The 15013-nt window shown below is 44.8% G+C and overlaps 1 protein-coding gene across 1 annotated transcript; it reads right to left on the bottom strand.

The window, feature by feature from the left end:
* Positions 1-13128: 13128 nt before the first annotated feature.
* Positions 13129-14426, bottom strand: LOC141651521 (uncharacterized). The gene is made up of 4 exons (XM_074459229.1): positions 14081-14426; positions 13868-13960; positions 13290-13678; positions 13129-13236 (listed from the first exon to the last, which is right to left on the bottom strand). Exons 1-4 carry the CDS (start codon positions 14424-14426, stop codon positions 13129-13131), a joined length of 936 nt encoding a protein of 311 aa, XP_074315330.1.
* Between the last annotated feature and the right edge of the window lie 587 nt (positions 14427-15013).

Below are 15013 nucleotides of genomic sequence, written 5' to 3'. Positions count from 1 at the left end.
ATTTCCCGAACTACTATTACTATTCGAGGCTAAGCTATGAGAAACAAAGGGAATGGGGATGACGACAGGAGGAGACTCCTTAGTGACTTATCTAGACTCCGACTCTGACTCTGACTCGAATTCGTCGTCTTCTGGTTCTCCTTTGAACATCTCTCCTTCTCTAGTGGTGAGCTTGAAGAGTCTTCCTTGATTGTTGGTCCACTTGATTGATTTTCTCCATCCTTTCTGCTGATTCGCGTTAGCTTCTGTGATTAACGCGGTGGGGTTGAAGTGATCGTCTTGAAGTATCATGGTAATGATCTCAGCCTGCTCGGCTCTAACAAATCGATCTTCTCCAAACAGTGGACTAACATCTTGTTCGTCTAAGCAAGGTGCTTGACGGGTTTTGACGGTAGGAACCGTTTCTGGAGGGATGAAGTAGCAATCGTGAAAGATCTCGATTCCGGCTAGCTTCCTTTCGAGATAATGCCAAGGCTCGGGAAATCCGTGAAAGAGTTCTAGACTTCCTTCTTTAACAAAGTATCCATTTAGGGTAGGGAGATAGGGTCGTATTTGGACTCCTACGTACTTACAGTTTTGAACTTGAGCAAGCATCTCGAGAGCTTCCTCTTTGGTGGGTTTGTACCCTAGTCCAAGTGGTATCCTTTTTTAGTTGCCTTCCTTGTATGGTGCGAAGGTGTTTCTTCGGATAGGGTTTAAAGGCATTCCAGGGAAGTATCCCTGGGATTTGAGTATGTGGTTGACCACTAAGTTGGAGTAGGGATTGTAGTATAAGGGTGCCAATTCGCTTTCTAGGACACTTATGCTTTGGAAGCCCCCAAGTTCATATATTGGATCTGCAAGGACTTGATTGTTCGACTTCTTTTCGATTATTGCCTTGATGGGTGACGAAGTGATCGTCACCACTTTGCCATTTAGTGGGATCTTGATCTTTTGATGAAGGGTGGATGTCACCCCTTTGGAAGCGTGAATCCAAGGTCTTCCTAGGAGTATGTTGAAGGAAGCTTCAATGTCCACTATTTGGAAGTTAACCTTTCGCTCGATTGGCCCTGTGGCTATGGTTAGGTTAACGAGTCCTACTACCTTTCGTCGTGTACCATCATATGCGCGAACACCTTGATTGGTAGGGGTCCAATCCGACTCTTTCATGCCTAATTTGTATGCCGTTTTGAGGGGTATGACGTTGACCGCGGAGCCATCATCAACCAAGGTCATTGGCACATTCTTCTTTAGACAAATGACAGTGATGTAAAGAGCCAAGTTGTGACTAGCCTCAAAAGGTGGCAAATCTTCATCTGAGAAAGTAATAGGATTACTTAGCTTTGGTGATTCTTGGAAGACCAAGTTGACTACATCTTCGGGTATGGAGTTATGTGCTACATTTAGTTTGGCCAAGGCTTGCAGTAAAGCTTGGCGATGTGGGAATGAGCTTGCTACTAGTTGCCAGACTGAAAGATCAGCCTTTGTCTTCTGTAATTGCTTGAGCAAATGATCAGTGGAGTCTTCTTCGTTATCATTTGGTGTGACAACGTTGGTTGGACCGTTTTGAGTAGTGTTTTGATACGGACGCCCCGAACGAGTTAGGAGGTCCACATCTTGGTCTTCACCATTTTGGACTATTTCCTTGACTAGGGAGTGTTCAATGAGATACTCGTCTTCATCGTCATCGGCCCGTACTCTATTGATTGTAGCTAGTTCCCTCCTTCTCATGATTTCGTCTTCTAATTGCGTGATTTGGTCGACTAGTTTATCAACCACGGCGACTATTTCTTGCATAGTAGCATTTTGAGAGAAGATTAGTGGCACATGCTCTTTAGGTGTCGCGTTGGAGTCATGTAAAGTTGTCACCACATTTTCCAATTCCCAAACTTGCCTATCCACACTCCTTGCCCATGTGATGAAGTCGGAAATGGTAGGGGAGATAGTAGAGTAGAACCCTTCATTCTCGATCGCGTAGATCTCATCTTCAATTGGAGAAATGAGGTGTGAACAATCTAAAGTAGATTCTTCACTTGTGATCACTAGAATCCCAAGAGGGTTCTGAGTGTTGTTGGGTTTACCTCCCGGCGGTATTGGTAGTCGACCGTCCTCGATCATGTCTTGAAGCACATTTTTCAATTTGTAGCATTTTTCTGTGTCATGCCCCTTGCCCCTATGGTATTCACAGTACGAGTTCTCGTCCCAGAATTTGGATTTCTTTTCGGGTTCGGGAGTAGGTCCTATGGGTTGGAGTTTGCCTTGCTTCATTAACCTCTTTAGAGCGTTGGAGTAAGTGTCCCAAAGATTTGTGAATTTCCTTGGTGGGGTACTTTTCTTGGATGGCTCGAGAAGGTTAACCTCATCGGTCTTGCTAGTGGAGCCGTATGAACGACTTGTTGAGCCTTGATATCCTCGACCTACCGTTTTGGACAAGAGCCCTTTACGGATGTCATCTTCAATCAATGTTTTGGTATCTCAAATGATTGGCATAGATGGGTTTGAGATTGTCCACGAACTTCTCCACAAGGGTAGCCTCATCCGGGCGTTCAACTAGTTGGGTACTAGTCTTCCTCCACCTACTTAGGAAGTCGGTGAATCCTTCTTTGTCATTTTGGGTAAGAACCTCTAGGGTGCGCATGTTAACTTGGATCTCGGCATTATCCGCATATTGCTTAGCAAACTCGATCGCGGCATCTTCCCAAGTAGCGATCTTCTTGTGTTCTAAAGAGTAGAACCATTGCTTTGGGATGGTGTCAAGAGATGAAGGAAAGATCCTTAAGAACATCTCAGGTTTGATGCCTTTGATAGACATGTAATCCTTAAAAGCACGGATGTGGTTCAAGGGGTTTTCGTGCCCCTTGAATTTAGGGATATCCGTCATGTTGAAGTTGGTTGGCAATTTGGAATTTACGGCCTCATACTTGCGGTTATTCTCCCTATAAATGTCACCCCCTTTAAGATAAATCAATTGCTCCTCTAAGTATTGGAGTCTTTTCTCGGCTACAGTCATTCCCATGGGAGGATTTTCGTCCTTGAGGTCACTCGCGAAGTCACCCACTACTTCACTTTCTTGAGGAGGCAACCTCCCCTCTATGGCGTAGATCCGTCCCTCGATGGTGTCAAGGCGATCATACACTTGGTCTTGGGTAACTTGGATTTGGGCTAGCGCGGCTAGGATTCGATCATTACCATCTTGAAGTTGGTTGAAGTTCACGTCGCTTGTTTCAGGCATCTTGAAAAACTGGATACGAGATCGATGACGAATAAAAACACGATCGACCATTCTAACACACTTGCTAAGAGAAGAAATGTTTTGACTCGTGAAGTGGGTGTGTGCCACTTGTGTTGAGTGAGCTTTGAAGAAAAGACAAAGTTTTGAAAATGTGTATCCTAGTCAACTATAGTGTAGTTGTAGGAGTGGACTCGAAGTGAGGTTTTGAAATGGGCTTGGGCCCGAAATTTGACTCGACAAACGGACAGAGTTTTGACTGGGTTTTGCGCTAATCAATGGCCTTTTCGAAATTTTCATTTAAAAATGGGTTTTGATTTTTTACAAAAAACGTCATGGTTTCGTTTAGAAATGGTGATCACGTAAGGTACAAACATTTATACAAGCATTATAACGGGATGCTGAGTGCATTTAAAAAGGTTTTGGCTTAAAGGGTGGGTTGCCATACCGAACAATCAAACCCGAAGTCTGTGGAGAGGCTCGTACCAAACAAGAGTAAGGCCGATTCCTAGTCCATTTCCTCAAGTAATGAAGGTCCTTGATACAAACAAGAGTAAGCATCATGGTATGGATGACGTCAATCGCTATCCGTCCTTAGGCCCAAATAAGAATTAGGACCGTTTAGACGGGACGATTGGTCGAATGGGTTGGGTTGGGCCTAGGAAGCCGAATAAAACGGTCTAGGAAGATCGAGTTATTAAAACCGACAATTGTCTTGTACAAACTATTCCCTAACCTTGTTCAAGTTTCACCCTTTTGGCTACACGTAAGTGTATTGTCCCCAATAGAGTCGCCAAACTGTGGACAATGGGCCCATGGGGGCGCTTGGGAAGGAACAAGCGTTTGCATTTTGTGGAGTCGCCACCAATTTATTGTGGAAAATTGGAAACCGTTCGAATACCTCGTGCCATGTCAAGACACAAAGTAGAGACATGAACACCAAGCAATCGTTACCCTTAGCATTCTATGTCTAGAATGACTCTCGTGGATGCCAATGAACACGGATGTTCACAGAGATCTGGAGTAAGGGGTGAGGGTACGTATTAGGAAGCTCTTTTGATCGAATACCTAATCCCGCCCGCCTCGATAGCGGCCTCTACTAATGATTAGGGACATCATCTATACTCGATATATCGTCGATTATATGCATGCAATGCGACATCCAAGTTTTAATCCTACCATGTGAAGATTAGACTAAGTCGGTTAACACGTAATTTAGCATACAATTAATGTCGAAGTAGGATTTAATGCTCAATTACATGTGAAGGCATACAAATGATGCAAGAAACATGATAAATACAATAAATAAAATTACGATAATAAAAATTACAATAATTACAATGGGTTTACCGATTTATGTCGAAAATACCTTTAAAACGGATAATTTGAGAAAAAGAATAAAAGAAAGAATTAACGAACAGATCAGTAGGCGATAATACGATTAATAGTCAATTATACGTAAACTAATTAATTAGGTCAAGGCAGAACGGAAGTTCAGAGGCAGAAATCAACCTGGAATAGGCGCGGCGAGATCGCCCTTTGGAAGAGGCGCGATTCTTTGCGTCTGTTCAAGGGTGAGTTCTTAAGGCGAAGCGAACTACAAATCGTTAATTATTAATTGGTGAATTTAAATGATTGATTAATATATTTACTCGGATGGAAGTGATTATCAGGTTATATACATGTGATTGATGGTCATAAAAGCAATAAAACATGGATGGATGAGACGGATTTAAGACGAATTATTTATATGAACGAACGATTGATTAGTGACATGGGTGAACAAAATAGGTTAAACATGACGAATTAATGACAAATTAATGACGAATATGACAATAGACAGATGAAAATATATCAAAGATCGAATTCCAGAAACCCGATATGAACTAATCGAATTCCTACATTCCCGGATTGATTTTAATGACAAAAACCCGCAAATATTGGATTATATGGGATTTAAGCCGAATTTTAATGACGAATTGAACGTGTTAATGATGATGATTTATGTAGATGTGAAACTATACTATTGTATCAAAGAATTAAAGAAAACAAATGAAAACGAATAAAAGTTGACGAATTACAGAGGACGAAGGAAGAAGAAAGGAAGCAGAAACTGCGGCAGCCTCACGAAGAGGGCGCAGCAGGCCTGCGCTCCTTCGAAGAGGCGCAGCAGTTGCTGCGTCCTTTCTCGACGATTTGTCTTCTGGAAATCCGTAAAAAGGGATTTTAAACGAGGTTTTAGAAATCGGTTTTAAGAGGTGTTTTCGACATAAACCTTACATTAATGATACAAAAAGGTAAATAACAATAATAAAAGAGAGATTTACACCCTCAGACTTACATGTTTGACGAAACGAGATGAACTAAGTTTACGATTAGTGATGCTCGACTCGAATGTAGACGAAAGTGCCCTCGTAAGAGGAAAAACGATTAAGATTAATTAAGTTGATTAGTTGTGGAGTTGGTCAAATTGGTCGGTCATGCAAAACGAGGCTGGTACTCAGAAAGATCCGAGCTTACGTGGTCGAATGTTCAAGCACGTAGACGCCAAAAAGTAAGAAAAAAGGTATAGAATGCAAAGGGAGAAGAGAAGGGCGGACACTCGCGTGAGAAATATGAGGAGCGAAGGCTCCTATTTATACTAATCACGTGAAGGAATAGGGTTTTCGGAGAGACTTTGGAAGTGAATCTCGGAAAGATATGAAAAAGATACGAAAAATACGCGAGAAAGGACTGGGAAGAGGCGCGGCGATCATCTGCGTCTCTTGGAAGAGGCGCAGCACCTGCTGCGTCTGTTCCTAGGTGGTTTCCTCCTGCGGAAGAAAGATTTCCGTGTTTAGTTTATGGAATAACGGAATAATTTGGTTTTCCTTAATATTTTGTACGAATATTATGGGAAATTGTTTACCAAAGATTAAAGATTGTGAAATATTTATAAAATATGGAATAGAAATATCCGGAACATTCCAGAACATTCTGACTCGGGATTTAGCGGTTATCAGAAAATGAAGACGGTTTTAGGCCCGGACTCCAAATGTACTCTAATTACTGTCAAAACAAACGTATCGGCGCGTAGATGACAACTAAGAGGTAGACATTAGTGTTTGAGCAATCACTTGACGATAAACTTACGAACTGTCACAAATCGTTCTGCGTACCAAATATGCGGCCCAATCATCACCGGGTGGTTTGCGAGGGGTGCAGAAATGAGGTATCTACACATTCCAACCCCTGGCCAAAAAGCCGATTCTGTGAGGGAAGGGTGGATATGCTTGTATGAGTATGCTTTCCGTCTGGTTCTGCGGTTTCCTTTTCCTCCCTTGATCCAAGAGTTTCTGAACCTGAATCACTTGGCCATCTGCCAAGTAGCTCCGTATACCTGGCGGACTTTGCTTGCTATTGTGGCTATGAATAGCCGCTTTGGCTATGATATCGGTCTCTCAGATCTCGCCCACTTGTTTTCGGTCAGGTCTCTTAGCCGGGGCCAAGTGACCATCCGAGTTCGGGATGGGGAGAAAAATTGCATTCTTTTTCCGGTGAAACCTGATGACAGCAAGTGGTTTACTCGTTTTATCTTTGTCAAAGTTGACACCCTACCTCCTCCGACTGACTACATTGTCAGCGTCTGGCGGTCAACAGACGGTATTTGCATGCCCTTATTCCTGTGTATTTTCCTTTGACGCTTATACTTCCTTACTTGGTGTTTTTTGCAGATCTGTGCCACTTGCCTCAATCCTCTGACGAAGCTGCGTCTCTTTCCAAGCTATTTGGTCCACCCCCTAAGCATAGGACCTTCCCCAATCTGGTTCAGGATCCTGCCTCCGCGGTGAAGGAAACAGCAGCTGAGGAAAAAGAACACTGTGAATCAATGTCGACTGGTGCGTTGTTCTTCCTTTTTTGACTATGTTCTATTTCTGGATATTTGATATTTCTGGTTCTGACTTGATCTTTGCTGCTTCCAGGCTCTGCAAAATCTAGAATTTCGCTGGACGATGTCTTGGCCCAGAGAGAAAAGAAGCGGTTCCCAAACTTACTCCTGCTTCTGGCCCTGCCATGTCTGCTTCTGCTTCGATCCCAGCGTCTGGAGTCGTCCCTGCTTCTGGAGCTGTCCCTGCTTCTGGAGCTTCTCCTGCTTCCAAATCTACTCCTGCTGCTGGGGTTATCGTTCTTACACTTCCAGATGATTTTGGAAGGGCTAAGTCTAAGAGTAATCTGGGCTTAATGAACCAGATGCTACTTCCTGCTCCTAGGTCTGCGTTGGACAGTAGGGCCTTGAATGATTTGGTGGATCGTGCAGCGGAGCACTCCTTTGAGGTAACGGATTCTGATTGTTCCATTTTTTTTTTTTTGACATTCTGCTCTGGTGCGACAGTCTTTCCAGATGGCTCTGTATCTGCGGGAGAAGGTGCCTCTCCTGGAAGCAGAAAATGCTAATTTTCAGAAGCAGATGAAGGAAGCCAATGAGGGCAGGCTTAAAATTCAGGCTGATTTAGATAAGTCCCAGAGTCTGTTGTTGGAGGAGGCTGCTTAGAAGCAGAGGTTGCAGAACAGTCTTTCCGCTGTTGAAGGGCGGATTTATGGTGCTGAAAAGAGTGCTGCTGCCGCTGAGAAATGCGCCTTAGAAGCTGAGAGACGTGCCTCAGAGGCTGAGAAACGCGCTTCTGATGCGGAGGCTCGTGTTTCTCAGAACCAGGAAGAGAAGGCTTCTGATGTGCAGGAGTTGAAAGAGACTTTGGCGAATGCTCTGTCCTATGCTGCTCTGGAGATGAAGATCAAGTGGATAAAGGCGTTCCAGAATGGAGAGCATTCGGCTTGGGACTTAGGAGCTGAAGAGGAGAGGCTTGCTGCTGATTTCCCTGATGGTCTGAACCTGGATGTGCTAGCTGGCTTAGTGGAACCTGGTGTTGCTTCTGCTGATGATCCAGGTGTTGAGGAAGAGGTGAATTCTCCTGCTCCTGACACTCAGGCAGCTGCTTCTGAAGCTGTGGAGCATATTGACATAGATTAGCTTTTTATGCGTCTGAAAGACTCTTACCATGTTTAGCTAGTTTCTGGCCCTGCGGGGCGTAACATTTCAGTTTTTATTTTGAACAGTTTAATGTATTTTAGTCTGGTTCTGGTACCAGACATATTTTGCTTTTGAACTTAAGTATTTTCGGGTAGATATATCTTTGTGTCGTACCGTTTCTGGTGCTTTGATTTGTGCATGCACGTCGTTTGTTTGGCCATCGCTGTTTGATTGCTGGCTAAGGGGTCTAGTATGCCCACTCGTCCAGAGGAGCCAGGCTAGCGTGGGTGCGAATGCATCGCGGGAGGCTGGTTGTCCCGGATGTACGTGCTTAGCCACGGACACACGCCTTCTGTAATGAATACAGACTCTGCCAGATTAGTTTGCATTTTATTCACTTGGCTTATTTGAAAGAAAATAAAAAGGGTTCTATACTTAAAACATTCAAAGTGGTCTTGCAACTTAAAATTTGTTAGAATTAAAATACGAACAAGTCTGTTTTAGAACCAGAAATGTTGAATTCAGGAATAACATTTAGAACCAGAAAACATTCAGAGTCAGAAGATATTCAGATCCAGAAAAATATTTAGGGATAGAAAAATATCTTAGAAATAGGAAAATATTTTAGAAATAGAAAAATATTTGGAGACATAAAAATACTTAGAGACAGAAAAATATTTAGAGCCAGAAAATATTTAAGGCAATATCTAGAACTTTGGGCCGAGTCAGATCGGTAGGCCGAGTACCCGATTCTTGACCATCTTTGGTGACTTAAGTGAAATATTTTTTCAAGTGGGTGATATTCCAGGATCTGGGAACCATTTGCCCTTCCAAAGTCATGAGTCGGTAGGCTCCATTTCCAACTACGCTCTCTACTTGGTATGCCCCTCCAAGTTGTAGGCGAATTTTCTGCTTCTTTGGTTCTTGGTATTCGGAAGACTTTCCTCGGGACCGGATCTCCCACTGCCAGGTTCTTACTTTTACATTCTTGTTATAGCTTCTAGCCACGATCAGTCGGTAGGAAGCCATCCCGATCTGGGCGGTTACGAGTTCATCTATCGTGTCCGGATTGCTTGCCATTTCCACGATTCCGATCTTCATTATGCATCCATATCGTGGGTTGGGACCCTAACCGGATGGGATGACTGTACACTCGAACACCAGTGAAGGAGTTTGTCCCGTTGCAACCTTTGGTGTGGTTACACGACCCGAGAACCGAAGGTAGCTCTTACGCCCATTTGCCCCCAATCTCCTCCGGCTTCTTTTTCAAGTTTTCGACGATAATCTTATTGCTGGATTCAGCTTGTCCGTTGGAGTGGGGGTTCCTAGGAGTAGATTTCTGCAACGAGACATTCCACCTAGCACAAAAAGCTTCTGTCTTATTTCCAATGAATTGGGACCCATTATCACATATAATCCCAGATGGAATGCCAAACCTGCATATGATATTGCGTTTAATGAAAGATATCACCTGGGTTTCTGTGACCTGGGAGAATGATTCTGCATCTATCCATTTGGACAAGTAGTCCGTCATGGCGAGCATATAGACTTTGTTTCCTGGTGCTCTGGGTAGTGGTCCACGATGTCCATTCTCCACTTCATGAAGGGCCATGGTGAGATAACCTGGTGCAGAGGCTCTGCTGGCTAGTGGCTAACGTGGGCGTGCCTATGACAAGCGTCACATCTTTTTGCGAATTCCATGGCATCTTTGCGCATTGTGAGCCAGAAGTATCCCTGCCTCAGTGCCTTGCTGGACAGGCTCCTGCCCCCTGCATGGTTTCCACATTCTCCACTGTGGAGAGCATGCAAAACAGCCTGAGACTCTTCCCGATCCAGGCATCGAGGTAGGGTCCAGGCGAGGATTTCCTTAATAGAACACCATCAATTAGTATGAATCTGAATGCTCTCATTTTAAAGCTCCTTACCTCCTTTTTATTTCTTTGGTAGGACATCATTCTGCAACCGGATCTAGGTAGGGTTTCCTCCAGTTCAGAAATGTCTGTTCTGCTGGGTCCGCGAGTCTTTGGGCGTGGTCGGACACAAAGTCCGCGAGCACGAGACTTTATGGCCGTACGGGGTTCAAACTTCAAATCGTAACCGCTCAAGTGCACGGACCATTTAGCCATCCTTCCCGATAATTCTGGTTTCTCATGATAGTTTTAAGGGGATAGTTAGTTATCACGAAATTGTATGAGACTCGAAGTAGGGACGCAATTTATGGGATGCGGTAACTAAGCGCAAGGACAAGTTTTTCTAGTGACGTGTACCTGGTCTCTGCTGAGCAGAGACTTACGATGTAATATCTTGGATCTTTGTGATCCTTCCCGCTCTCGTATTAATCTTGCACCGATCGCTTTATCAGCGATGGCGGTGCGAGAACAGTGGCTCTCCTGCTCGGCTTTGACAGAGTGGTGGGGTCTTTGAGATAACGTTTCACTCTGAAATGCTTTCTCATGATCGTCCGTCCACTTAAATCTACGGCTTTTTCTCGAGTACATCATAAAACACTGCATCATGTCCCGAAGACACGGATATGAACTGTTCGGGGCCGCCACTCTTCGATCGGGCTGTTGGATGTCTTTCGGTTTCTGTGGAGACTCCAGCTGCAGAATTGCTTTGATTTGCTCGGTGCTGGTCTCTATCCCCCTCTGGGTCACCATATATCCCAGAAATTTCCCACTGGATACTCCAAAGGTGCACTTTGTAGGATTCGACTTCATTTGGTATTTTTTACGTGGGGTATTGAAAGTTTTGCCAGTCTTTGGTGGTCTTTGTGAAGCTGCTTCAATTTGACGACCATATCGTCTATGTATACTTCCATAGTTTGGCCTATTTGCTCTTTAAACATCATGTTTACCAGCCTCGATAGGTAGATCCCGCATTTTTCATCAAAAGGCATGACATTATAACGAGATACCCTCGCTCGGATCCGAATCTTTGTCTTTTCCTGGTCATTGGGGTGCATCTTTATCTGGTTATATCCGCTCCAGGCATCCAAGAATGTCAGCATCTCGTGCCCTGCAGTGGCATCCACCATGGCATCTATGTGTGGTAGTGGGAATGGATCCTTTGGGCAAGCTTTATTTAAATCCGTGAAATCGACGCAGACCCTCCACTTGCCATTCTTCTTTGGAACCACCACCACATTAGACAACCATTCTGGATACTTTACCTCTCGAATTTTTCCTGCAGCAAGTAGGTTATCTACTTCTTTTTTTATGACCTGGTTCCTTTCAGAAGCAAATTTTCTTCTTTTCTGCTGCACAAGTTTATAGCTTGGATCCACACTTAGCTTGTGAGTTATCACACTTGGGTCTATACCTATCATATCATCATGTGACCAAGCAAAGCAGTCTATGTTAGTTCTCAATAACCGAACAAGTTCCTCATGAATGTTACCTGTGCATTCAGATCCAATGAGCACGGTTCGTTCTGGGTGCAGCGCGTCCAGGGTGACTTCGTCTAGCTCTGCCTGCTGAGGCTCAATGTATTCATCCTGGATGCGCTGTGTAACACCCCCATACTCCAAGTGCCTTATCAGGACCACCCAGGTATAAGGATGTTACCATCTCGGTTACCCGAGGCAATGATAATCAAAAGACAATAACGAAACATACTTAAAAGTAAATAGTTTAAGTGATTACATGATCAAAACCAACACTGATAAACGGAAATACAACATTCTCAGACGGTCTACTGCTAAAACTATCAAAGCTATAAAACACCGTCTGACACAGCGGAAGACTTCTAACTGCCACGTGATGACTCATCCCAGCTATCCCATACGCGTCATATCATACCTGCTCAATAATCGCTCACCACCCCGAATGGATCACCACGCTTTTAAAACATTTAAACGGGTCGATACTATTTACACAAGTTATAGATCAACAAGACAACCAACAACACATGCTCAAGCAATCATACACAATCAGGCACTCCACTCCATCTCCGTCACCGATCGTCCACTAGACCACCACAGTGGGGGACCGCAGCCGTTCCCACCTAAGCCCCGCTCATCATACCGAGCGATAACCCTGTCCCATTAATGTGCACATCCCCTTCCGTGGCGGGTTCCACGAAGGGCGAAACTAGGGCGTGAAGCCACTCCCGCAAGTGACTCCACTCAGCCGAGAACGCATCTCGAGAACCACAGACAAACAATCACAATCACAATCACAATCGTCTGAATCAACCAATTACACTAATTACAGCACAAACACCACACATCATGTAAGTAATACTGAGTAGGGAAACCCTACCTGGAAAGCAACACAATCATCAGACGATCTAGCAGCTGTCTCAAAACCTCTCCTCTACAAATCCTTCTCCTATCACATAGTCACATAATCACAATCTAACCTTAACAAATCATAAAAACCCCCAATTCCCAAAATTAGGGTTTAATGAAACTTAACGAAATACTATAAAATTGGTATGTAGATCTTACCCTTGACGCAAGGAACACTATGATGTAAAGAACAATGAAATCCGACCTCTCAAGCTCCGGGATTTGTCAATAATGTGATTGATGCGAAGAACGTAGTTTTGTTTTCTCTTTGAACGTAATTAGGTTTGATAAAATGTATTAAGGAAGTGACGGAGTTGTCTATATATTCAATCGCATTATTAACATAACCCGACAAATTATCACCCCGTAAACCGGCTACTCGATCGAGTAGCTAAGGTACTCGATCGAGTGCCCCCTTACTCGATCGAGTATCCTAGTTACTCGATCGAGTACCCAACAGGTCAGAAACTATTATAAACTGCAACTCACCCTTACTCGACAGAGTAAGGCCTACTCGATAGAGTACCCCAAGACTCATAAATACGTAGTATTACACGCTGGCTCTGTAATTGCTATGCGGGCGAGCCGGTTGTTGACTTCAGAGCCACCTTATAGCAATCCTTAGCTTCTACCTGATCCCCACGTATCTCTTGCACCCCCCAAGGCGTCGGAAACTTCAGGCATTGGTAGTACGTTGAGGGAATTGATTTCATCTCGTGGATCCAGAGCCTGCCAAGGATCACATTGTAAGTAGAGGGTCCGTCAATAACCAGATACCTTACCTGCTTGTTTACACCTCCGGCGTAGGTTGGGATGACGATTTCTCCTAGGGAGTGCTTTGTTTCGCCACTGAAACCAACCAAGGGAACCGCCTTCTTTGCTAGATCCTTCTCGGGGAATCCCATGCCTTTGAGTGTCTCTAACATGATCAAGTTGACGGAGCTTCCGGTATCCACCAGGATCTTCCTCACCTCGCAATTTCCTATGGGAAGCGTGATGATTAGGGCATCGTGGTGCTGCTCTGGAGCAGATCCTGCGTCTGTTTCGTCAAAGGTGACTGACGGCAGATTCTGGCGATTAATCCTGCAGGAGTTTTCTGGTCTGTCTCCTTTAGTTCTAGTTGCGTGTCTCTTAGCTGCTGAATAGGTCAGCCCACACAGCTCCGATCCACCTGTAATAACATTCACAATTCTAGTGCAATGAGGAGGAGGGGATGGTAGAACCTGATCCGCTGAGTTTACTCTGGTTGTGTTTCTGGGTAGGAGATGATCCAGGTTTCCTTGGTCATAGTGGAATTTGACTTCCTTTCTGAGGGAGTGGCATTCATCGGTGTTGTGGGTGTTGCTGCCGTGGAACTCACACTTCTTGCCTGTGTCCCTGCTGCTGGGGTTTCCTTCTGGAAGTTTTGGCCATCTGACTCTGCGTCCCAGCTCCTTCAAGGCTTTGAATAGTCCTGCGAGATTGGTAGTGAAACCATACTCACTTATTCTCGGAGGCAGATCTGCTTAGCTCTTTCCTTCAGAATTTCCAAAAACTCTATTCACGCTCCTGCTGTAGGGTTTGGGTCTTTCACTCTTCTTCTCTACTGGAGCTTTTCTGGATACTGGGTCTGAATCATAAGTGCCTCTTACGGGTGCAGAGTCTTCCTCCAGCCTCATGACAGCAATTGCCTTTAATTGTACCTCCTCAAAGGTAGTGTATGGATGCATGGTCAGGTCCTTGTATAGCTGTGAATCCTGGTGCAATCCTCGGCGGAAGGCTTGTATAGCGGTTGCTATATCGCACCTCGAAATTGACACTTTCTCCTTGTTGAACCTATTCAAGTAATCATGGGTGGACTCCTCAAACCCTTGCACTATCCGGTAGAGGTCACTGTGCCTTCTCCGCTTTCTGCTGTGTGCTAATCTGGTTGAAGGCATTGACTAGGTCGGCGAAGTGGATATGCTCTTGTTCGGCGGCCGACCGACGAACCACCGGTAGGTCGCTCTCGACGGGTTGATCCGAATCCCTTGCACATAAAAGCTTCCTTTAGAGATCCGATTCGCGGTTATCACCATCATTTTCGCTTGTAGTGGTTGATATGGTCAAGCGGGTGCGTGGTTCCGTCATAGCGTCATGGTGGGGCACACATCCTTTAGGGACACCGATTAGGGCTATGTCATCCACGAAAGGGGAGTCTGCGTGGTCTCTCTGTTGCTTTCTCCAACGGACGGGCTACGCCGGTATCCTATACATCGGCTCCCTCGGCTCCTGGTATTGCTTTGCTCCGTAATTACCGCTCTGCGAAGAGGTTAGAAAGCAGTGGAAAAGAACCGGCGGTGTACCTCCTAGCCGGTGCTCGAGAAAATTGGCCTGGTCTTTGGGTGGTTGGTCATTGGTGTTGCTGACGATTATGGATCCAGTGCCATCCTGGTGTCTGCTTTGTAATCCTCCGATCCGGCTCCACTGGTGTGCGGTTGCGGGATAGAATTGCGGCATTGGTGACGAGTCCAGTTGCCATCCTGTT

The sequence above is a fragment of the Silene latifolia genome, chromosome 4 (assembly GCF_048544455.1).
Source record: "Silene latifolia isolate original U9 population chromosome 4, ASM4854445v1, whole genome shotgun sequence".
Classification (NCBI taxonomy): Eukaryota; Viridiplantae; Streptophyta; class Magnoliopsida; order Caryophyllales; family Caryophyllaceae; genus Silene; species Silene latifolia.
Note: the sequence above shows the minus strand (reverse complement) of the source record. Positions and strands in the feature narration are given on the sequence as shown.